The following is a 25,163-nucleotide window of genomic DNA, read 5'->3' on the forward strand; positions in this document are numbered from 1 at the left end:
TAAAATGACTGATTGTCTACTTATTACTTCCCCTTCATCCTGTGTTTGATATCTGTTCCAGAAACCTTACCGAGACCTCTAGGTGGTACTGTGAACCTCATGATTTGTCCAGCTGTGGCCAGTAGTAGCCATATTTTGACATAAATCTGCACATACTAGTTATTTATAAATATATGATGAGTAAGGTAGTATGTTCCTGCACCTTATTTAGCTACAGGCCATATGTTTGTCTTTTGGGATTTCTTTAAAGCAGTAAAGCATATTTTGACTTTGGAGAGGAATATAGATTATGTCGATTAGGTACTGATGTGTAAAGATAAGATTTACTATTCACTGTAAACTTCTCAAGGCTGAGATAAGAAAATAGCATTTGCCCAAAGTAAAAATAAATTCAACACAATTTGTGGTAGTTACTCAAATGCAGTTTCTGCTGCAACATTGGTGGGTATTCAAGGGAAATCTGCTTTAACTTTTTAAATTCCTAATATGTTGGGTATTTCCATAGTAAGGCAAGATCCGAGGCTAGTGATCCTAATTATTTTAGCTTTTTACTCATGTGCAGAGGAAAAAGTGTTTGCTGCCTTATTCTTGTTAAAGATAAATGCTAGGGGTCTCAGGAGTGAAAACCTGTTCATTCCTTCTCCATGTATAGACTTGAATTGTACAGCCTTTTTGGTTTCTGTGACACTGTACTTTTCTTAAGACAACAGCTACTCTGGATTATCTGCTAGCTGCAGACTTGTCTGTAGTTTGTCACAGGTCCAGTGCACGGTGCTGTCTTGTCCAGTTTTACTTTTTATCTACCTTCCTGCTATGGTTGCTTTCTCACTCCATTTCTTTTGGAGGAAATTGAGCTGGACTCTTGTGACAGCTTGAGTAGGTTGATTTGAGTAGCACATCACAGGTGGGGATAGGGAATTAAAATCTGCCTACCTGGGAGGGAGGAGATGGATAACTCCTTGGCTTGCAGGGCTGCTTAGAGCTGGGGGAGAATGTCGGGTTCTTGTGCAGTGGATAAAATACTGTGGGTTGGGGGGGGGTGTTTTTTGACTTTTTTGCTTTGTATTGATTAAAATTATCAAATAATGCTTTTACTGCACTCTCTCCCTCTTTGAGGAAGGAGGAATAAACAATGTATCTTCCAAAGAGAGCGCGGCAGTGTATGGGACCTACTAGTTCCTTAAGGTTGCTCAGTGACCCCCACACCATTTGTCTTTTTAATAAAGCCTATCTGCTATTTTTAACCTCCAGTTAATTGGCTTGTGTGGAGCTTCACTGTGTCCACATCCAAGTGTCCCTGGCAGTGGCTCTCTAGAGAAGCTCTCCAGTACAAACCAGCGTGTAAGAGCCAGGGAACAGTTGACAGGGCTCTGGGGACCTTTGGTCCACTGGGCAGAGAGTTCTATGTGGGATGGTTTGAAATGTAAAATATTTGAAACTATGTTTAAAATCAGTCAAATGTAAAAGCAGCTTATTTTACTTAATATGAAGAGTCTCTTTGTGAAGGACCTTTGGTGTGGGAATGTCGATAAACATCTACAAGGTTATGCATATTTAACAGTCTTCAAGAACAAAAAAAAAATCTGGAAAACAAAGTTGCAGGAACCAGTATTTGCTTTGTTGTGAAAGCTAATTCCTCAATGACAGTTATAATTTTATTCAGATTCAGAGTTAATATTACTCAAGGTTGTTGAGTTTCTCTACTCAGAACTGAGGTAAAATACAGTAAACTCTGGTTTAAAGTAAAATATAAAAAAAATTGCACTGACACTCTGGAGGCATAGACTTAGCTTTTTGTTCTGACACAGACCGAATGTCTCATTGCCATTAGATGAGAGAGAGAGAAGTTGTCTAATGAGGATTTAATACAAGGTAAGCCTGTGTTTGAGCTGGCTGTTGAACAGTCTCCCCGAGGGAGAGTGGGGCTGGAGTGTGGGAGATGCTTCTTAATTCTGTAAAGAGGTAAGCTGCGTGTTCCTCAGTGACTTTCCTAGGGATAGCCAAAGCACGTACATCACCTGCACCATGTCTGTCACGGTTCCTCATTTTGGCATTTCATGGCCTATTCTTTTTTATTTACATACGAGATATACTTACATATCTACATAGACATTGTAGTTGACATAAAGACTGCAATGAGGAAAGCCTTAGTTTTGAACTAGCCTGCCTCTAGGTGCAGGTAATGCAAAAATTTTTATTTTAATTTAAACTTCATTTAATTAAAATTATTAGTAAGTTTATTTCTTTTTATTTACAAAGCTTGAGGAAGGAGAGAAGGTACTGAGGAGGACAAAGCAGAGAGGTGGTTTATGCTGCTGTAGTATCTTTCAGGGGGTAGTCGCTCAGGGAGGTAATAGATAAAGAGGGTTTGTGCATCCCTGCTTTCCAAGATCTGTTCGTGGTATTTCACCCACCCCTCTCTGTAGTGCCGCTTTCAATCTTTTAGTTGCCTGGAACCTCTTCCAATAAGAGGAAGAGTTCTGTACCATATGTTCGGGTTCAGATCTTTCAAGTGGGTATGAACTACAAGAGAAGATGCTGACAGTACCGGAGAGCCCACACCATGTTCGTGTTTATCCCATGCCAGCGGGTCTGGGCTGGCTCGGCTCTGCAGCCTCGCAGCTTTGTCCCTTGTGCTGTGTCTGAGGAAGCCAAGGGGCAGGCACGTTTCCTCCAGCAGACCAAAACGAGTGTGTCAAAGTTGGAATTCGAATCAAGAGGTTGCTTCAAGGGATGATTTTTTTTTTTTTTTTTTTTTTTTTTTTTTTTTTTTTTTTTTCTCTTCCCTAGCCGGCAGATGGCAGCCGCTGTTAGCGTGTCCATGAAAGCGAGCTCTTTATCCCTGGGGAAGACTGTTCATCCTGCTCTCCATCCTGCTCTCCCTGTGCTTGTCAGGGGGATTTGTGCGTGAGCTTCGTGGAAGCGAATGTAGTAAATACTAGATTAGAATAGGGGTAAAGCCAAGCAGAAAAGAAAAATGTTAAATTGATCTTGCTCACAAGATACTGTGCAGAGCCTCTCATGCTGATGCTGCAGGTGAGAATGCAACTAAGGGTTGAATACATTAGTATTGAAGGCATTCAATATTTAATTCAAATTTAATTAAAAGCCATTTATGATATTAAAAATTAGAAATTTGAGTTAGAAGATATATAAAGTGCTGGTTCTAGGGAAGATGGAAGATAATACAGGGCTAGGGAATGAGGAATGTTAATTTTAACTCTGAAGTTGTTAGGTTTTTTTTTTTTTCCTATTTTTCTCATGATGAACATGTGAATCGTAGGATTTCAGATAGTCATACAGAGAACACTATAAATCATAGTAGGAAGTTTTACAAATGCACATCAGAAAGGCTTAGGGCCATACCTCTACTTTTTCTCTCAAAAAATTTTGAAAATATATATACATGCATTATAAAATGCAGTATGTCATATAAAGTTGGAAATCTTTCCTATTTGTTTAAATGGTCAATCCAGTTGCTTCTGTGTGATGTTGAACAGCAGCAGACTGCATATACAGGAGCATCTGGACTCTGACCCCATCAGGAAACAACATCCCCCAGCGACCATCGGTGGTATAATCGCTGGCTGTCTGATTTGAAAAACACAACCTTTCATCTGCTCTAGGCTCACTCCAGAGAAAGGTCTTCTACCTTTTTTACCTTTTTTTTTTTTTTTTTTTTTTTTCCGTGGTACGAGATGCTTAATTGAAGAATTTTCACTAAGGAGAAGATAGAGTAATTGAGTCTAAAATAGTTCTTTAGAGAATTATAATGCCAGGTACATAAAATTATTGAAACTGACCTCAATTCCTACACCATAATCATCTGGCAGAGGCCAAGAGGAGAGTCAGAATGATTTGTTTGCAAAAGCAGCCTCCATTTCTGCTACTATTGAGGATAGAAGTAGTTGTCTATATTAATAAACTGTATTACTTAACATCTCTCACCACTGCTCTTGAAGACTGCTCTTAACACCTGGGGCAAAATGTATATTAATACAAATTACTTTTGATTAAAACCATTATTTTAGCACGAAAAGGAAGGGGGTGGTAGAAACTAACGTTCCCTTTTTAAATATTGAAATACTCATTATACCAAACTGATACAAATTACTGGCTGACTGACAACTTGCTAATAATAGCTTAAAAATGCAAATAGAGTTATTATCCAAATTGACACTAATTGGAACTCCTTTGGCAGCCTGGGAGGGCAGGGCAGGAAGGTTCGATAGTTTCCTCAAGCTGAAATCAGCTTGGCAAAAAAGCATAGGGAAGATGTGCTGTGGACAAACAGGTTGCTATCTGTGGATATCAGAATTCTTTATATTTCAAGAATATGTTCTGAAGTGCTGACTTCTGCCCATGTGAGACTTTGAGATTTGCTGGTGCCCTGGGCTGGTTTCGCTTATGCCTGCACAGCACAGGCTTTGCTTGGGTTGAGTTGGCACCATGGGAATCCAAACTGCAAATGCTTAGGTCTCACAAAAGAGCTATGATATCTCTTGTGAATTATAATAATTCACTGCTTTAAAATTCACTGAGTTATAAAATTTTTGCTGCTGGTAGCCCTGCGCTGCAGGGTGACTCTGCACAGTGCAGGTGTCTGGGAATTTTGAGCTTTATGGACTCTAAGTCGCTATGAATTTTTCATGTAGAAGCTGGTGCAGGAGATGGCAGAGGCATCCATCAGAGGATTGCTATCCCTTGGCAACACCCTCGCTGTGTAGCAGAGAGGTCCATAAATCCGGTGTCATTGGTTACTTTCAAAACAAGAGCAACAGCCTCCCAGGTTAAGGTGAGACAGCTGTTGTGACACCCCTGCCATGCTCTCCTGGATGACAGGCTGTTACATCTCTGTTAATAACTCTCTTGCTGAGATTTTTATTTTCTTAGCAACCGGGAGCTTTTGCTGTCTGTGGTTCTCCACCCTGGAAAATCCTTCCTGCCCCTTCTACAGACAAACTATCGGTATCGGCAGGGTGAGGAATCATACTGAGGTCAAGGATACAGCGTAGGGCATGTGTACCCTCAAACTCCCTATCTAGACTCGCATAGTACTCGGCTGTTTCTGTCATCACGTTATAGAGCCCGTTCCCCATTGCTGCCACCATGCTCCATTGTGGTGTAGGAAGAAACCTGGCATGACAGACTGCTCTTTGCAGTAGATAATTTATTCAGGGAAAAGATGCTTTAACAACTGAAATGCCATTAAGAATGGGGATATGTGTACATGTACCGTAATGCCAGCTCTGTTTTCTGAAATAAAATATTTTATGTCGTATTGTGAGGGCACAGTGAAATGCCACTCCCAGCACAGCCTTTGAGCCATCTTCAGTTCTCTAAGAAGATAGAAAATTTGGGATTGACCCCTCACTACAATGAAAACTTCCTTAGTGAGCAGGAGGAAGCACTTAAGCATCTCTGCGCCCTCCAGTGCAGGTATGTCTCACTCTCAGAAGGATGCTGTGAAGGTAAGCTGAGGAATGACCAGGAAGGTTCAGAGTTTCTTCGTTTCTGGCTGCATGGGCTCTTCTTTGCACTCTCCAGAGCATGCAAGCCCAGAAGGTTTCATCTGCCACTCACTTAACAAGGTTTCCTACATGGCTCCTTTTATTTTGGTCAATTTTTGTGGCAGAACTCCCAACTACTGATGAAATAATCACATCTTGAGTTTTGGGTGGGAAGGTGGACTTTCTTCTCCCCTGCAAGAAAAAAGCAAGGGGATCTGGGGCTTGAACATCATCATTTAGGGATGAGATGGGCTTCCTATCTCTCTTGAGTGTCACTCTACAGCTGACCATGTAAATTGAGCAAGCCTGTACTTTACTGTATGTCAGAAGGTGCTACTCAGTAGCTGTGTCTCTATTGAATGATATTTGATGCCCAGTTGCATCTGAGTGTCACCAAACTCATGCGGCCAAGACCAACATGCCACTGTGTCAGTGCCTGTGGGAACCCAGCCAGGGCTTCCACCTCGGGATCTAGCTGGACCAGGAAAGTCAAGGGAAAAAACACTGCTACGGTGTTTATCAGGAGAGTGAGGGCTTGTAGGTCCCAGTTTTTGGGAAAAAAGAAGATGAAGGCTGGTTGAAGTATAGGTTGGGAGTGTGCAGTTATGAGGTGGATATCATGAGAGCAAAAGTCTGGATCCTTTTTGGGTGGATGTGAGGTAGGGGATGAAGCCATACCTGTTCTCCCAGAAGCCTACAGCCTTGCACAGGCATGCCACTACTCGTGGTGGTACTTAAGCAAATTGATTTGGGATCTCCTCTGGTAGGATATATCGCCTTCAGATGAATGGGGCCTTTCCAAAACTTGGGGTCAAGGACAACTTGTTAATCTTGATCCCTGCCCATACCCCCTGCCCCTCAGCTTTTATTTAAATACACATCCTTTATCTCCAAGGAGGTATGAAGACAAACTTGCCTGTTTCTCTGAGCTATAAGAACAAACCAAAATCAGCTGTGCTACAGGCTGAGTGAATAGAAAAGTGTTTTGCAATATCTATCTGTATTAGGCCATCTTCCTTTAAGCAAAATGTCTTTTAAAAACAAGCTGTGGAGTGCAGGACTGAGAAATGCTGTGATGTTCTTTAGGAGATTGAAAGTCTCAGCTCTACTGAGCGGGTGACACATCTAGGAGAACGATGCCTTGGAGGGCTCAGGATGCAAACAGATCCCATGCCTGGTGTGCCTTCACTACTTCTGTAATGCATCACTGAGTCGAGCCAATTTTTGCTTGAGCAGTTGAGTGGAGCTAAGGGTCTAGAGATGAACATTAGCAGACTTTCAGCACCACTCGTCTCCTCGGCTACAGCACTGTGTGCTCCAGAGGAATGTGGCTCAGTAAGAGGTGAACACCCGTTAGCCCAAAGTGCCTTTGGAAGTAACAAGAAAAGACAAGCCATCTTAATCTTACCAGCGATGGGATCTGACCTACCTGTCCCACGCTCTGGTCTGCTGACACATCCCTGAAGAAGACACACTTAGTGTACTCCGAGCTTGCAGTCCCCATGGATACTGCAGCTCATGCCTGAACTGGTTTTCATATAAGCTGTGAGAGATGTATTTCAGCTACTAGCTGATGTGTAGACCTTTTATATGGGACCTTCCTGCTCCTTTCCTTCTCCTTGCTAGCACTTTTGCAAAGCCCTTCAGGGGGGCAGATTTCTCTGATGGAGACAAAACTCCCAGTACAGCATACTAGGAGCTGCTGGAGCCCTCACCCTACAGTTGCACTATTTGGCTTTCCTATTGCCTGTTAATTTCAGAGTCTTTTCATATTAATAACATCAAGTTTGTGCAGGACTGGAATGACAGAAAATGGCTTTTCCTTTTTAGTCATCGGCATCCCCATATGCTGGAGTTTGGGTCGGGGGACAGTGGCAGCTGAGTACTTAGATCATATGCTCTGTTTCTCTGGATCTTGAGTGTTTCTGGTGCTCAAGTTTGGAAGGACTTTTTCAGGTCTCTCCTTATTCTGCAGCACCAGGAAAAAAATTGTAATAGTACCTAAATAGGAGCAGAGGAACGTCTCTCTCATGAAAAGACAGAGATGGGATGCTCCCTCCAGGAGCATGACCACCAAGCTGGGGGCAGCAAGGTAGCTCTGAGACCTTTTGAGCTTGAGTCTTTGTGAATGCCAGGTTTGACTACACTTATTGAAAAAGATTTTTAAATTATTATTAAAGTCCAACTAGTGTAATTTAAAGAATGTGTTATATCTTTTTTGGCAAATCAAGTTAAAAGTTACCAGAAAGCAATAGCTGGGTGGACAATGCACTTGCTTGGTATTTTTATGCTTATTTCAGAAGCATATAGGGTGAATTTAGAGAAATTTTAACTAGGCAAGGAGTGTCCCAGAATTTTGTAGGCTTAGACTGGTAGAGAAATTAATTTATTTTAAGTGTGCTCATGGTCTTAGGGCTCAAATTTAGACACATGCTGATGAGATCCGGGCAAATGTTCCTGTTGGTCAAACTGTCTGTTCTAGCACAGTATTGACAGACTTGGTCTGTGACATGACATGACATTTCTAGAAAAATCATTTCAGTCAAAAGAAAACTAAATCCCTTGGTTATGCCATAATCTACAGTAAAACATTTCTGTTTCATTTTTAGAAAGGCATCTGCGCTGAAATTATACCCAAGTCTAATGAAAGAAAAATGGAAGTAAGAAGTAGGTCCCTTGAATGCTTCATTGAGACAGATAAAAATGCTCCTTTTGGACCACCCTAGTGACTAAAAATCAGTGAGTTCTACTGTTTCACTCTGTTTTCTCAGTGTCTGATGTCAGTGACTTCTGATGGTGCTCAGGACCATGAAGAAGAGGCTCGGCAACATCCCCAGAGCAGAACCTGGACAGGCCAGTCATGTTCTAGGCAGGGTCTGTGTGGGACAAAAGGACCAGATGTAAAAGTGAACTGATTATCTAGTTAATATTGATGCATATTGTATGAGGTTGCATGCTGATTTTTATGAAATGTCTCAGGTTTGGAAGAAGGAGAAAAGCTCAGCTACCTGGCATCCAACTAGGCAGAGTTTGGTTGCCCATGGGTATAGGAGCAGAAATACAGTTTTTCTTTTGAGACATTGCTGAAAGCCAGCTGAAATCACTGCAAGATTCCCATGGCTTTTGTCATGATTTAGGAAAGGTCCTCAGGACAAGGTTTTCTCTTTTCAGGCTTAACTGTGGTGGATTATGGTTAGGGAAGGAGCATCATCTTTCAGTGCTTTATGGTTCTGTGTAAAGACAATAAGATATCCTGAGTAAGTTGAATAGCGTATAACACTGCTCCATATAGAGAGAAACAACATAAAATATGTGTGATGATCTCAAGGCCTCCTGGTCCGTCTAACTTCTAAACAGTACTTGTGGAGGGTGCTAGGTTACAGGAATTTTGTTCAGACATCTCAGCGTGATTTATTTATATTTAAATCACACTTCCTTTACTGTTCAAGAATTAACTGGTTTCAATATAGCTCAGGGTGATTAATCTAGAGTTTTGTTCAGATATTTTTGTTCTGGTGCAGAACACAGCTAAAACAGCTGGAGCTGTCAGACAGTTCTCCTGTCGTGTTTAAAATTAAGCATGGCTTACTGCCCCAGCTTGAAATAGAAAAGATAAATGCAGTAAGTAGCTCTCTGTAGAAATGTAAGTGTCCTCCATACAAATGTTTTATTGAAATGGCTTATTATGGAAACTATTACTGTGGTGTAATTTTCTTAATCATCATGGCCAAAATGAACTTTTTGTAATTTTGTTCATTTTTTTTCTTCATGAATACACTTTTTTTGAAATCTTTTGCTTCGTGAAATTGTGAAGAGGTATTTGCTTTAATTTCCTATGCCTCTTCAGTTTTGTTACCATTATTCTTCTCTTAGCATGCAAATGGCTGAATAGAGGCATTTATGAGATAATGAAAGAGTTTAAATATGCAATTTTTTGTCAGTGATGACCTGACTCTATCAGAGTTCCTAGGAGGGAATGAGAGATGCTGACATTATTTCTATGAATAAAAGTTGCCCTGGCACAGCAATATTTGCAGCCCTCTGACTTGATAATTCCTTGCTGCTAATTTTGCAGTGCCAAAGCATGTCACACACACATTGAGTTTGTAGTGGGTGCGGGATATGAAAAATGTTGTGCAGAGCTAATACCTTCTCATCGCAGCCTGTGCTTATCACACATTGGTTATATTTCTATGTGCACATGCGTGCTGAGGCCTGATGCTGGGAAAAACTTGTAGTTTTGCATGGGAGCCATCACACTGCCAGGTGCTGTGGGAAACAACCCCAGTGGAGGTGATGCTTTCTATCAAGGTCTAATGGAAAGCACTGCTGGCTGCAGCTGGCAATCTGCACAGCAGAAAGCCTTCTGTCAGCCTGCTACAAAATTTTCAGGCTTTACCTGTTGGCAAATGTGTTGCTTTAATATAGACACACTTAGTAAAGCTTCACCTTAGCCAGCTGGACAGAAAGAGCCTGGAGCTCAGAGTGTTCCAGTTTTGTAGAAAATTGGTGTTATATGAAGACATCAGCAGTTTTTAAGAACTGGGTAAAATAGAGGTGGATGGCACCCAGCACAAGTTCAGGATAAATGTTTTTATCATTTACAGTGATGACAACAGAATATTACTTAGCTTCCGCCTTTAAAGTACTGGCTGATTCTGGGAGCCATGAGGTGATCTCAGAGGGGACATCTGCTGCAGAGCAGTGAAGGGGCTGGACAGGGAGGGGGTTTGTCCTTGGCAACTCCAGGAGTCACGGAAGACGAGGTCTGCTCCCTGGAATTCATATGAAGAGGTGTTTTTGCATGCAATGCTCGGCAAGAAATGCTGCAAAAAGTGCAGCAAGATAAGACATTTTTTGCTTAAAATGCAAAAGGTGATAGGTAAATAGCAAATTTAATTTTATCTGAAGTGATAACATTACTCAGCAGATGGATGGCTCCATCCAGGATACTCTGTAAAACATGTCCTTTTACTTGAGGCTTGTCTTTAAATTTCAGGACTTTTTATTGGCTTGTTTAATTGTTTCTATTTTAGATAAGTCTGAAGGAATCAATATCAAAACCCAAAGTGTAGGAGGTATCAATCATAATTTTTCAATTGAGTTACCTTAAAACAATGTTGCAACTACTCAGGGGCATTTCTTGTTTCCATTATAACTTTGATCTTCTTTGCTCTTAAGAGACAAAAATAGAAAGATTCATGAGTGGTTTAGTAGAGTGGGATTCTGAAGAAATATTGATCTTTATCACCCTTAAAGGCTGCAACAGCTTTCTCGGCTGGATCAAAGGCTTAAAGCCTGTGTTTGGGGGCATCATGATTGTTACAACTTTTGAGGTTTGTTTAAAAGGTGCAACCATATGAGAGGAATACAGTCCCAGTGCTGATTTGAATTTCCAAGCAACTGGTTTTTTGCCCAGTTTCTAACCATGGTTTTCCAATGAAATCTGGTTGAGAGAGTGGGCTACAGCTGCCAGAAAGTGCTGGTGGTACCCTGCTAAGTGTTTCCTTTAAGAAAGAACTTGCACAGCTCTTAAGAAAGCATTTCATGATATAATGTAACCCCATTGCACATTTTTTTTTTAAAAAAAAGCTCTTTTTTTCTGTTTTTGATAACCAAAGATAAACCTGTGTGGCTTGGTTGCTCTGCAGCTCAGATCACTGAAATATCACATTCAGATAAAGTTGATAAACTCTAGTAAAACAGAAATAATATCTCTATTTTATTTCCTGCAGGATCTATTCCTAAATATCACCAGGAGAATTAAACCAAAAAAGCTAATAAAGATGAAAGAAACAATACTGCAGAACTGTTCCTGCACCCTCTTTCTATGTCAGGAAGGTGAAAATTCTTTCTTCACAATTCTAATAGCTGACCACACAGTTGAAAATTCAAAGCAAAAGTCCTCCTGAGAAGCATAGAGAAAATCTTTAGGAACATCGTCTGTAGTGAAGACTGACTTTTCTTTTAACAATTTTCATGTGAAATGTATTTTTCCTGAAGATGGGACCTCTCTTTGTGTACTCAGATGGTATGCCTGTGACAAAAGGGAGTTCCTACCTGTCTTTGGCCATGCTCTTGGGCTTATTTGGACCAATCCAATATGGTTTGCATCCCTTCTGATTGGGGACTGTTGTAGCAGCAGCATCTCAAGTCTGTGCTGATGAAGCCATTAACAGAACAACAAGATGGTGGTGAAAATCCCAAAGGGCATAGTTGGTTTTCCATGGTAAGGGATATCTTCTGCAATGCAGAAATGATTCTATAGAATAAAGTTTCAGTGCTCTGTAAAGCTGCACAGAAATGGAGTAACTAACACAAGATGACACTTTTCCCCCCAACATTTTGATGGTTTTGAGAATCTATGATTGAGTTCTAGTGTACAAACATATGGAGTGCTGACAGTGCCAGGCGCTTTTTTTTTTTTTTTTTTTTTTTTTTTTTTAAAAAAAAAAATTGTAGAAGACTGTACCTGAATTTTCTCTTTTCCTTCTTCTTTCCAAATAATTTAAAATTTTCCACTTAATCTATTGCCTGGAAACTATTTATTTTTCAGCATAAAATGTGAGACATAATCACTTGTCTGCAGGACACAGCACCTGTGGAAAACTTCAGGGGAAGTTAGATGTGGCAGCACTGCCCTGGGGTCTCTTGAACAAGTTTTTGGAAGACCTAACATTAAGAATTGTAGAACAATTGTTTTGCTTGGCAAAGATAGTTCACCTATAAAATCTACTAATGCTAAATCTATATCTTTGAAATGTACTAATAGTATTATATAAATAGTAAAGAAAGCCTGCTTGAGCCATAAGACTTCCCCTGATGTGTAATATTTAATGGGCTCATCAGTTTGTGTTCAGCACAAACACCTCCTGATGGGAGGCAAATTACATTCAGCATCCTGGTATCTGGTATTATTTTGTTTAGAAGTTTTACTTTTCTGCTTCAGTGTGGGTCCCCCACAGGGTCCCAAGTTCTGCCAGCAAACCTACTCCAGCGTGGGCTCCCCACAGCGTCACAGACTCCTTCAGACATGCACCTGCTTTATCGTGGGGTCCTCCCCGGGCTGCAGGCGGAGATCTGCTCCATGTCAACCTCCCCGCGCTGCCGGGCACAGCTGCCTCACCGTGGGCTGCCCCGCGGGCTGCAGGGGAACCTCTGCTCAGTGCCTGCAGCACCTCCTCCCCTCCTTCTTCTCTGGCCTTGGTGTCTGCAGAGCTGTTTCTCTCACATATTCCCACTCCTCTCTTTGGCTGCAGTAGCACAGTTTTATTTTTCCCCTTAAATGTTTTACCCTAGAGGCTCTACCACCATCCCTGATGGGCTCAGCCTTGGCCAGCAGTGGGTCCGTCTCGGAGCCGGCTGGCATTGGCTCTGTCAGACAAGGGAAAGCTTCCAGCAGCTTCTCACAGAAGCCACCCTTGTGGCCCCTCCGCTACCAAAATCTTGCCCAATACATGTTAATTGTTACATGCTAATAAAACATGTAGCTGTAAGCTGTCTGAGCTGGAAAGTGCTTCAGCCCAAATTCATTCTGCCATTGTAATGGTAAATGCTGGATGAGATTTGCTTTTTGTATTCAGTGCAAAAAATCAGCTCCTCTGCAACACAAGTAGCTGTATTCTTTAGATGCAGCAATACCAACAGTGATGGTAAAACAAATGTTTCTTTAGAAAACACTTGAAAAGATAAGTGAATAAACTCTTCTTGGACTCTCAGCTCTGAATCGAGGCAGGTGCTCTAAAATGGCTGTTCATATATTTAATACAGTTATAGTGGTAATTCACTCCATGGAAAGAAAAGGGTGTATAACTTTTGCTGACTCAGCCAAGCACATGGGACAGAGGGATAACCTGCTTTCATGCTAGAAATTCAGCTTCTCTTCTTCCTCCTTTACAGCTGAAGTCTGCAGCTTTGGGGAGAGTTTCCCCCATGGATGGATGGATGGAGAAGGGCTTGCTCTAATGGAGTTTGGAGAGTGCCTGGAGGACCATTCCTGTCTGCCACAGGTGCTGCTGAGCTAGATCCCCTCTGTTTGAGTAGCCAATGCCCTGTAACTCTTCCAGTAACTGTGTACATAGAAAAGGGTAAAATGAAAAATATTTTTTACAGTTCCACCATCTTTTACAGATGATTTTCATACACAAGGTCAATCAAATCAGCAGCCAGTGTGGCACCAGGACCCACATGGAGCAGCATGTCCTGTGGCCCACAGTTCCTTGACTGTCGGTGGGACCATGCCATGGGCATTTGCACTGTCCCACAACACCGCTGCAGAGGGCTGTCCAGCCAACTCGGTGCCGCTCTGCCAAACTCAGCCTGCTCCCCAGCCCTCCTCTTCTTGGTGGCAGAGAGCACGGAGCTGCACTGAAACAGAATCAGTTTTGCTGGGCTGCTGCAGAGCTCTTTTTTTTTTAATAAGTGCAGCATCTATATTTCTGAGTGTAGTGCCAGTGTCCCGTAATCCACCATAGAGTGGTAGCTCAAAATGTTTTTAGAAAATGAAACAGCATGCAACATTATTTCTTCAACTGTGTAGTATACTTCTATTAAAATAAACTCAAGTGTATGGGTACATCATATGAGCAATAAAACATCCAGCTAAAAGCATATGCAAAATTTTTCATCTGCAAGCAGATAACTGCAGGTATGCACAAAATACCTCTTTTCCATCACACTGAAAAGTTTGTTTTCTCAGTTTTACCCATCATATAACTTAACAGACACAAATATAGCCTATTTTTCACACGGACAGGCAGAAAATCTGTCACCATTGATACCCTACCAGCAGGATTTTACTGTTAACTTTTGCTTTTAAATGCAGTCTTAATGTAGCCACACTGTATGTATATTCAGTAATTAATGTATACCTTCTCCAAGCAAGATTTGCTTTCAGAGGTTATTGCTTGAATTTTAATGCTTTGGTACACAGAATTACAATGTGCTTATTGTTTTTTGAGTATTATGAGTGAAAATAAAAAGCATTTCTATGTGCCAGAATTGAATGTCTGTTATTAAATGTGTTCTTCTGTTACTCAGTTAGGTGCTTTCAATACAAACTAGTTCATGTAAAAAACAATGTTAAAAGTATATTGACATATGTTGGTGCAGGTATGTCTTTTAACTATCTTCCAGCTATGCTTCTGAAATAACAGTGTAAGTAACTTAGATGATAGGGAAAAAAAAAAAAAAAAAGTGTGGTTTTTTTTTATTATTTACCAGAGTTTTTCTTAATATTCAGCCTTATAATTTCCTAAGTTTCTTTGCACTTAGGTAGTACCTTGCAGAAGTGGCCAGTCAGGTACAGAATGCTCATTGCATTTATAGTCCAACCACTGTTGTTACCTCTGGTCAAGTCACCTCACCCTGCTGGGCTTCCTCCCTCCAGGTTTCTGAGAGAGCATGAAGCACAGTGACAGGCAAAGAGTTTGGTTTGTTTTTTTTTAACAGGCTCTTCACATTTCATTTCTTCTATATGCAGTAAGTGGTAATACTGCTTAATTTGGAGATGGACGTAGAAAACAAGAGTTGGTGTTTGTTGCATGCACTCTGGGTACTTCTCTTTAAAAAGGAGTTTCTGAGCTGATGAGTTGCTGTATTATTCTGACAGAAACCAGATATCTATCAGGGATGGAACAGTGATAATTTTAAATTAATATCATCATGAATTTCACACAGCCCAGATGCCCCTCCTGTTGACAGATATTTCAGCCTAGCTCTTTCAAAAACATTAAGAGAATAATGTGTATAGTGTCTGTTTGTCTTCCCTGAAAGATGTAGATAGTTTTGAGGACATTTGTACTCTTACTAGCAGAAAAAAAAAAAAAAAATCCCTACTCTTCCAGTAATGATTATTTTCTGTAAAGGGAATCGAGCCATTTTGGAGGTAGTGTGAGGACATAGACCTGTACCCAGAATTGCAGCAGCTGCATCCTGACATAGTATAACTCCAGGGAAGGAGCCGTTGTGTGCTCATCACAGCACTCCAGGAGACATTCGTTAATGCAGTCTGTGATATTATGGTTAAGGGAACTGTTCACACTCATCATGGAAAATTTGGTCATTACCAAAGTTGCACTGGGACTTGCTTGGTATCTCCTTATGCTAAAGCAGTTATCTAAGTCGTAGTTTAAGAAGGTACAGGCACATAGTCTGCATTTAAATAATGGCTCTTGGTAGCTCTGAAGGAGCTGCTACTGGCATACTCTGAATAAACAGCATTTTTAAGAATCACTGTAATAATTTTTAAAAACCTCTTGATGTTATTCTGCTCTAGTTAATGATGGCTGGGGGCTGGGTTCCTGCAAAGATCTCTGTGCTCAGACATTTCTAGATTCTTCCTTTTCTTCTGGTTAGGACCATGCTGAAAAAAACAACAGCCTCCTGATGTGAACACAGCAAAGGACTTGCTCGTGGCAACTGTGTGGGCAAGCACTGCACAACCCAAGCTTCCCTGGCAAGATGCGTACAGAGGAGCCAGCCCTTCTCACGGCTCCCCAGTTCGTGGGGGACTGTGTACACCGTGGCTCTGGCTCCCCAGGGTAAGTTTGGCTGCATCTACACAATGGAGGACCAGTATCCATGCAAGGGCAGAGAGATGGATGATTGATGGAGCTGATAGTCCTCTGGGTCACACTTGGGCAAGGCAGGCTGCTGAGAGCCTGACTCCAGCATCCCCCATCTGGGGGAACAGGAGTGCCTGTGTGTGAGGGAGACAGCGCCTACCAGAAGAGCAGCTGCCTGTCATGATGCAGATGAATGATGTATTTCTGGGGGAAAAGAGAAGCAAAAAGGGGGCAGAGCATGTTGGAGGCAGGCTGTGATGTCACACTGCCTGTAGTACCTCCCCAGTGGGGACAATTACCAGCATCACCCTGGGTTTACTTTCTGCGATGATTTCCTAGAAAGATTTTTTATTGCTTTATTTAAAGCTCACTTGCATTTCACTGACAGATGCCCTTGCTGCAGTGTTATCGATTAGCTTATGCAGACTGAAGGATGTCAGACTGTTGCCATCCAAAAAAAGGTAAGTCTGTGCCACGGTCATGGCCGGCTGTTGCAGAGACAGCAGGGGATTTAGTGAAAGCTTCTCCAGAGCTTGCAGTGGAGCTGCAGAGCTGGGATCACCCAGAGATTCAAGGCATGACTGGCCTGGGGCTGCAAGCAATGCTGTCCAAGCTGTTTAAAAGCTGAAGGAGCCTCAAAACAAAGATTAAAGACCATATAAATGATTAAAAAGTCATTTGAAGTACTCAATAATGTATAGACTATATCGCTTACTACTAAAGACTGAAAAAAAGAGGTAAGAATTCCTGTTTGAGTCTCCAGGATCCCAAGATGCCTGTGAGGACAAACGTTTGGGCTATGAGGGTGGCAGGGGTGAGCCCGCAGTGGGGATGGGCAGCTGCTGGGCTGGACACCTGCAGGTGTGTGTGATTCCTGTACCTCCACATCTGCCCCAGACCCACTGGGCAGGCATGGCCTCACAGTCCCCGCATGGCACAGCTCGACCAAATGGTCCCCTCCAGCACTGAAATATGATGAAGGATTTTTTTGTATTGTTGGTAGAGTTGACTGGGTCATTTCAGGCTGTGCCTTTTGGTGTGTGGTTTATTTCTAGCTTGGTATGTATGTCTATGTAAACATAAAAATCAATGTCAATTTTAATCCAATTGTTCAAAACCTAAATTAACGCAAATGTGATGTTATTTTGACAGTGGAAATTAAAATGAGTTGTCTCAAATGCCAAATTAAAACCACTCATCAGACAGCCATGTAACAAGAGAATATTCTGAAGGCCTTTCCTTCTAGAGAAAACAGTGGTGGTGCAGTTGATACACTAGAGGGAAGGGGTGCCATCCAGAGTGACATTGACAGGCTTGAGGAGTGAGCCCATGCAAAACTCATGAAGTTCAACAAGACAAAGTGCAAGGTCCTGCACCGGGGCCAGAGCAATCCCCAGTATCAGTACAGACTAGGGGATGAATGGATTGAGAGCAGCCCTGTGGGGAAGGACCTGGGGTTACTGGTAAATGAAAAGTTGGACATGAGCTGTCAGTGTGTGCCAGCAGCCCAGAAAGCCAACTGTATCCTGAGCTGCATCAAGAGAAGTGTGGTCAGCAAGTCGAGGTAGGTGATTCTCCCCTTCTACTCCATTCTGGTGAGACCACACCTGGAGTCCTGTGTCCAGCTCTGGAGCCTCAGCAGAAGAAAGATGTGGACCAGCTGGAGGGGGTCCAGAGGAGGGCCACAAAAACTGTCAGAGGGCTGGAACCCCTCTCCTATGAATAAAGACTGAGAGAGTTGGGGTTGTTCGGCCTAGAGAAGAGAAGGCTTGAAGAAGACCTTATAGTGACATTCCAGTATATAAAAGGGACTTATAAAACAGACTGAGAGACTTTTTACCAGGGCCTGTAGAGATAGGACAAGGAGCACCAGTTTTGAACTGAAAGTGGGTAGATTTAGATCAGATCTCACAACCTGGGATCAGGTTACCCAGAGACACTGTGGATGCCCCATCCCTGGAAGTGTTCAAGGTCAGGTTGGATGTGGCTTGAAAAACCCGATCTAGTGAAAGATATCCCTGACCAATAGAAGATATTTAAAGGTACTTTCCAACCCAAACCATTCTATAATTCTATGGTTTTGCCAGAAAATTCAGTCCCAGACCTTTGCCAGATGCTGTGAACTAATATCTGTGCTGTCCTCTAAACGCTTATAGCCCACTCTGTCTTGTGTGGCTTTCTCTGGATGCAAATATGTTTGCAGTGGTTGCTTCTGTGGGGAGGTTTGAGAGATGTGCAGGCTGCTGGGAGGGAGCAGAAGGGCTTTTTCTTTCCTCTCTCTGTCTCACATTTCAGCATGTTCTGGGAACATTGTGGGCCTCCAGGCTTGGGGAACAGCGTTTTAAAGGTTTTTATTTCTTTTTACCCTTCGCTGAGCATTATTCAACATGAATTTCCGCAGTTCTTTTGCCATGCTGTTAGCCCAGAAATCAGCTTCCCCCCTCACTCAGCACAGTGGGAACTCATACAGAAGTTTATTAGTCTGAAAATTAGCCCCGGCAAGATGAAGAGCTGTCAGAGTGGCAGTACAAGCACTGCGTTTCATGTGAGTGTGGTCCCTGTCGCAAGTCTGCCTCAGTTTTCCCAATGTGTAGTCCCCCCACCTCACTAGAACTTGCTCCTACTTAGTTGGAAGTGGGGTCTGTTTTAAGCATGGGCAGGCTTAGGTGCTGCTTCTAATCTAGCAGGAGGGAGGTCCTATGCCCACCTGGTCTTAATGCGTGCAGTTGTGGGGATACCTCAGGTAAACTTGTAAATGGAGATTGTCGAGTTCACTTCCAAAATGGAAAGCAGCAACCAGTTAATCACTTTGTATTACTTTGAAATTTGGTTTGTATACGCTGGCTGTTTTCACTGCTGATTCATCTATGCTGAAAGCTTGTATGATAGCATCAAACAGAGAAGTATAGCTTTTAGCAGGTGGAAAGAATATAGATGCCTTGGCATTCTGTGAGATGTATGTAGCATTTTGGGACTGTCCTAGAAATATAGTAACCAGATATTTTCATTAGAAAGATAATTACACTCACATTTTTTTCTCTTCTATTGAATGGTTTCAAGCTAACAGGTGCTTTTATTGTGAATCTGAGAGCTAGAATTTATTAAAAGCTTGGCTTTCAAATAATAAACCTTCAATAGTGGATGAATTGCATGGCAAATTATTCTACTTGGAGGTAGGGGATACATCGTGCTCTTTTCATACAGTCAACACACTTCTTGATTTCCATTGGTTTTAGGATGGATGGCATTTCACATGACCTGAAGCAACCCCAGGAATGCCTGTCTCCAGTAGCAAATCCCCCAAATATTGGCCAAACCCACACCAGGAGTCTCACAGCCTCCCTGAAAAAGGAAGAATTTGATATTTCCTTCCAGTCTCAGACCACTGTTGCATGAATCTGAGTCTCATTCCAGACCAACATGGGAAATAACTCCATAACTATCACCAAAGAAAGTATGTTGCAAAATCCCCAGAGTAATTTTTATTTAAAATGTTACTATCATAAAATTCCAGACTGTGAAATTAAGACCTTGGATTCCCATTCAAACCTTACCCACCCCCCTTTTTAAAATATATAGATACGTAGTCACAAAACATAAAACATGCTGCAATGATACAAATATATTTTTGATACGGAAATTACAGTACATTATAAACCATGAAAACAAATTGAGGCACTAGACTGTACATCAGCTCTGTTCTGCACTGGCTGTGAAGCTGATAGACTCACTTTCAATGACAAAAGAATATTTTCTCTGGTTAGTGAACATAACTTTACAGGCCATATCAATGTGCTTTGTTGTGAGACGTCACCAGGGCTGCTGGTTCTTTCAGAACCACAACGCACCTACACAAGATCTATCGCTGCCACAATATGAAAAATAACAATTTTATTGAAGGTACAACGCAGAAAAAAAAAAAAAAAAAAAAAAACCAAAAAAATAAATTAAAAAATTGGTTAATAATAAATAAATAGTTATTCCGTAGAGTGGTTAGTTTATATTACACTGCATTGGCCATTGGAACAAATGAAGTTTAATAAATAATGCACGGGAATGCCTCATTTACGCCTCCGTTCGTAATTCTGTGCTATGCTCCTTTCAGAGGATCCTGCAAAAAATGAAGTAGAATGAAGCACATGGTGCAGACTTGTGTAAACCCCAACAAGCACAAGGAAGTGTCAGAGACCTGCAACCTGCTGGGTCACCACCAGACCCCATCAGCGTGTTTGGAACTGAGGAGTGTTTGGAAGATGAGGGCTCCCTGCCCAACTCTGAGCTGCTTTGATTTGGTTTTACCCCTCAGACTACACTATCCTCCAGGAGGCTAAAGCTCTGCGAGCAGCGCTTTCTACCTCTCATCTATCAAGCTGCTCAATGCACCATTAACTCAGAGTCTCTTTACTTCCCAGTAATCCATCTAATTCTGCACCAAGCTTCTGTCCTGCAGTCAGCTCTTCCAGGTTTAGAACCTCCCTGTTCCCAAGCCCTGCACACAGAGATACCTTTTACTAAAATTTGCAGCAGGAGCTAAGGAAACCTCAGACCACCCTGTGGACTAACTGCAGCCTAAAATAGTCTTCAGTAACATATTTAGTGTTTAGTAGCAGTAGATCTCTCCTTGCTCTTTTAAAATGAGAGGGAAACCCAGAGACCCTGGCCCTAGGGTGATGTAGTTAGTCAGCAGAATCATCTTTGCTTCCACCCCAAAGGAAGGATTGCTTTCACAGAGCGTATGCATGCCTGGCTATTGCATGCAAACACACAGCTGGTTTGGGGGGACTCAGCACAGCATCCTGCAGGGAGCTGACATTTTGGATCAGTGACAGTTTTAAATTAATAAGACCTCAATTTTCATCGGGCTAAATGCAAAAGGAGTTGAGCTTTCTTTCTCAGTATGGATTGTTATGGTATCTTTAATGTACATGTGACTTTTTTCTAGCTTCTACCTGGAGCGTTCATCCAACAGACTGCACAGCTTGGGAGACAGTCAGTGTCAGACCCCATTTTACCAAACCAGGGACTGAGACACCAGCATCCCAGCACCCTGCTTTGTCAAACAAGGCTTTAAACCAATATTGCGCTCAAACTCAGCAGCAGGGCAGTGTAAACTCCTATGCTTTGCCAGGGGACTCAGGGGCTTTCTGAAGAAAAAGAAAACCATGGCACCAAGAAAAGGTCCTGTCCAGTTAAATATCTTTCAGCAGGGGTAAGTAAGGACAGTCCTAGAACGTACTCCTGATCTTGCTTTTATTATGCAGTCCTTAGGAGCAGAAGCAAGTTCTTACCATTTTCCTCTCAAGGAATCGGGTGGAAAAGCAGTGAATTCTAGTTTTACCTGTCAGGCAGGTATTACATAGCCCGACAGGGTAGGTAGATCTTCATTATTCTCCTTTGTTACAAACACTACATAACAGTATCCTGACTATACCAGCAATTTTGAAATTAGGGCAATACGATCTTAGCCTTTTTAAAACATTTGCTGTATGTTACGTTCTCATATTAATGTAAATGTAACCCCAATGGCAACCAAACCCAATTTAATTTTTTTTTTTAGGCTATTTACTTTTGTGATAGTAGATACATTTACAGGTATTGTGCATTTAATAGCTATTGCCACCACAGATAAAATTGTACAAAATTATTCATGATACATAGCAATTTGCAAAATGATGCAGAGAGCAATATTACTAGTCTGAACAGGGTTTAATTGAAAATAAAAGTTACTGACAACCATAATTGCAGAATATAGATCACAGCGTGTATCCACATAATATAAAGGTGTCAGCTAGTAATTTAACTTTTATCATCCATTTAACAAAACAGTGAGAACTATTTCAGAGACATGAAATACGTATTAGGTTTTTTACTTTTTTAATTCCTATTCTGGGGAATTAACTGACACTTTATGGTTGACAGTGAGGGATTTCCTGACTACAGCCTAGGGAAACTAGAGCTACTGGCAGTCTGCAGTTACCCACAGGGGCTCTGCACGAGGGAGGAGGCTTCTGCTCTGTATAGATGCTATGGTAAAATAACACAAGTTCACAGTATCAGTTCAAAGCTTAAAATGTGTGTTGCTATTTCTTTTTTAGGAAGAATGAAAAGCTGGAAGAGGCTGGGAATGTTTAACAGCTTGACCTGAAGAATGAGGTGGTGTTAATGGCAGATCTCTGCTCTTCCACCTTCTGCTCCAAGTTTGAGGAGTAATGATCTCCAGAGATGATGAGGCTATCCCTTTACACAGGGGATTTGGATCATAAGTTTAAATGAGCTTCACATTTTCAGCCTCTCAATTTTTCTTGATGTGTCAGTGAAGTTCAGTTTTTTCTAAGTAAGGAAAGCACCCTGGGGACTTCTACCGGACCTTGCCTGCAGCTCAGACCAGCCTGATCATCTCAAGCACTGGAGTGAAGCAGACTCTGAAATATCTTGATTAACAAACGAAATCCTGATCCTTTTTCAGAGAACTCTGGGGCTACACTACATAAAGACTGCTTCTTCCATCCACTAGAAGATAACAAAGAGGCGATAGAATGATTAGATTATATACATACCAGAATTTAAAGATCTTTTGCCCATAAGTCCAACAAAGGAGTCTGTTTTATGCCCTGAAAAAATACAGTTGGAGGTGTTTTAACACATTTTAAACAGTCAGGCTTTTGAGATAATGTGTTCTCACAAGGAAGGAAGACACAGGCTGCTAAACTTCATCTCACAGACTAGTTGCTCACAACACTCTCAGACAATGGAGAATGAACATCAGTCTGACTAATCAGACTGAACAGGTTAGACCAAGGCACAGGCCAGTTAGCGGACATCCTCTCATGAACTTGGACTTTTTGTTTTGTTTTGTTTTACGTACTGTGGAAAAACACCAATGTACCAATTCTTACTCTTCTACCAGTACAATTCCTATTAATTTGAGCAAATGCACAAGAAGGTGGTGTCTTGGTATAGCCTGCATTTGTGTGATGCATGTCTTCTACCTGTTGGTGTTTTTTTCTGTAATGTGGAAGAGAAATCTTCCTTGCAGGTCAGGCAGAGCCCTTACTGGAGAGGAAGCCAATGGGACTCTATGTCTGGACACGTCTGAGCTAGACAGGCTGGCTCTATTTTTGGAATATTTATGAGTTCAGATATTACCTTCCAGTCCCATTAGTACTCCTCAAGGCAATGGATGTGTAGAGGATAAATTATCCCAAATTTTGACCTACAGCATGTAACAGATACAGAGGTAGCTATAGTTTCAGAAAAGGAATGAAAATGAGCCGTTCTTCTTTCTGTAAGCTGACTTTTGAGGCAAGCTTAGAAATTTCTCTTTGTAAATAATTTTGCTTGGCTAATTAATCTACAAAGCAAGACAAATGATCCTCAGACCTCACAGGTATTACTTTAAGCCGAAGCCATTTCAGAAAGCTGTAACTTTTTACTTTAGTCAGCAGGTTACTTGGCACAAGCTTTGTATCAACTCTTTAATTGATCTTCCAATACATAATCCTAGTGATAAAATCTTGTGGCTAGCAGAACACCGTGACAGTTATTGACCTCTGTGGACACAGGAGGTCTCACAGAATACAATAGCAATTTTCCTTATTAAAAGTATTCCGGCTCCTGTCTAAGCATCTTTAGATAAATTCAGGGAATAAAACTATCACTGTGCAGAACAAAGTAACACCACACTGCTGACACCACATCCTGCTCAGTGTTGCACAGAAGGAAAGCAAGGCACACTTATTAATGGAGCAAGATATGCTTGTTTATATGGCAGCACATCATCAGTCAGCCCCTGCAGTGAGTGGGGGTCTGATTCCCACCCAGACAAGGCTGTCAGATACAGTATCGTGCATGCAGTGATATGGGCTCTCCTGTGGAATCATTCTCAGGGATTTAAGAATTCACTATTCTAATTTTCCAGATTTTGCCATCTTAATTGCTCCTTTCCGAGTCTGGCAGTAAGCCTGCCTTGCCTATGAGAAAGGCTTACAGAATCCCCCCCATGGGAAATAAGAGAGAGCTGCAACATCCACACATTAACACGGATTGAAATCTCAGAGTTTGTGGCAGCTAAGACGAGGTACAGGCTCATGGCTGTGCTGGGGAGGGGATTCAATCCTTTAACAGAACATTCCTCCACCATCGGTGCTATCAGACCTTAGCTGAACCCAGTCCACCTTCCAACTAATCCCCTCAAATACACTCTCCCCTATTTGAATATCTTCTAATAATTGCTTATAATATTTGCAATTTTTTAAACTTACTTTTGTGAGAGATCTGGCCATATCCTAATTGGAAGAGGAAAGAGAAAAAAAGGAAGAAGAGTTGTTGACAAACGATTGGCATGGGCATATGATGCTACTGCAAGGCTTCGAAGAATCAAACACAGAAACTACCCAACGCATAATCCACTTAAGGGAAATTAAGGTGATTATTTCCAGCTATATTTCTCTTTGAAAGGACTACAAAAACATGTTTTAGCTAAACCCACACAATTTAGATCTGTTTAACTCCAATTTCTTAGATCAGTTCTTGGATCAGTAAACATGTAGAAAACACGGCAATACCTGTATTACACAACCGATTTCCACACTCGGGAATTCAGTGGCGCATATGCCGACCTGTAAATTATCGTGGTATTCCTCACTAGTATTTATGTGCTGTAACTGGTGTGCACTTACCACTTTAACGTGAGCCCGCTCTTTTCTGACCGGTGAATTTATCTGATATTAAACTTACAAAAAAAACCCTAAAACAAACCCAAACCAAAAAAGAGCAAAACCCCAACATCCCCAAACCAAACCAACCCCATCGCAGCTTTCGGGAAAGGTTTAAGGAATCAAAACCGAGCGTGGCAACCGCCGTGAAGTTTGGAGCGGCACCGGGAGAAGAGGAATGGAGGGGGGCGTGAGAGGGACCGAGCCCTCCACCCTGCTCACCGGCATCCCGCTTGCCCATGAGGCCGAAGAACTGCTGGGGCCGGGGTCTCCGGGCCATCCTCTGCAGAAAGTGCTCCAGGGGCAGCGGCAGCTCCTCCTGCGGGGCGACAGCGGCCGGCTCTGAGCGCGGTACCCCCAGCCCTGGACACCCA

The 25,163-nt window shown here is 41.9% G+C and overlaps 1 protein-coding gene across 1 annotated transcript in view; it reads right to left on the reverse strand.

The window, feature by feature from the left end:
* Window positions 1-19,542: 19,542 nt before the first annotated feature.
* The window catches only part of TAC1 (tachykinin precursor 1), a 7,286-nt gene continuing 1,665 nt past the window's right edge, over window positions 19,543-25,163 (reverse strand). The window contains exons 2-5 of the mRNA XM_026843170.1: window positions 25,012-25,152; window positions 24,337-24,360; window positions 22,633-22,686; window positions 19,543-20,186 (exon numbers count right to left, since the gene is read on the reverse strand). Coding sequence (XP_026698971.1) covers window positions 20,137-20,186; window positions 22,633-22,686; window positions 24,337-24,360; window positions 25,012-25,152 — 269 coding nt within the window. The 3' untranslated portion in view covers window positions 19,543-20,136. The remainder of the gene's footprint in view (window positions 20,187-22,632; window positions 22,687-24,336; window positions 24,361-25,011; window positions 25,153-25,163) is intronic.

Source organism: Athene cunicularia (assembly GCF_003259725.1).
Source record: "Athene cunicularia isolate RWA chromosome 2 unlocalized genomic scaffold, athCun1 chr2_part1, whole genome shotgun sequence".
Classification (NCBI taxonomy): Eukaryota; Metazoa; Chordata; class Aves; order Strigiformes; family Strigidae; genus Athene; species Athene cunicularia.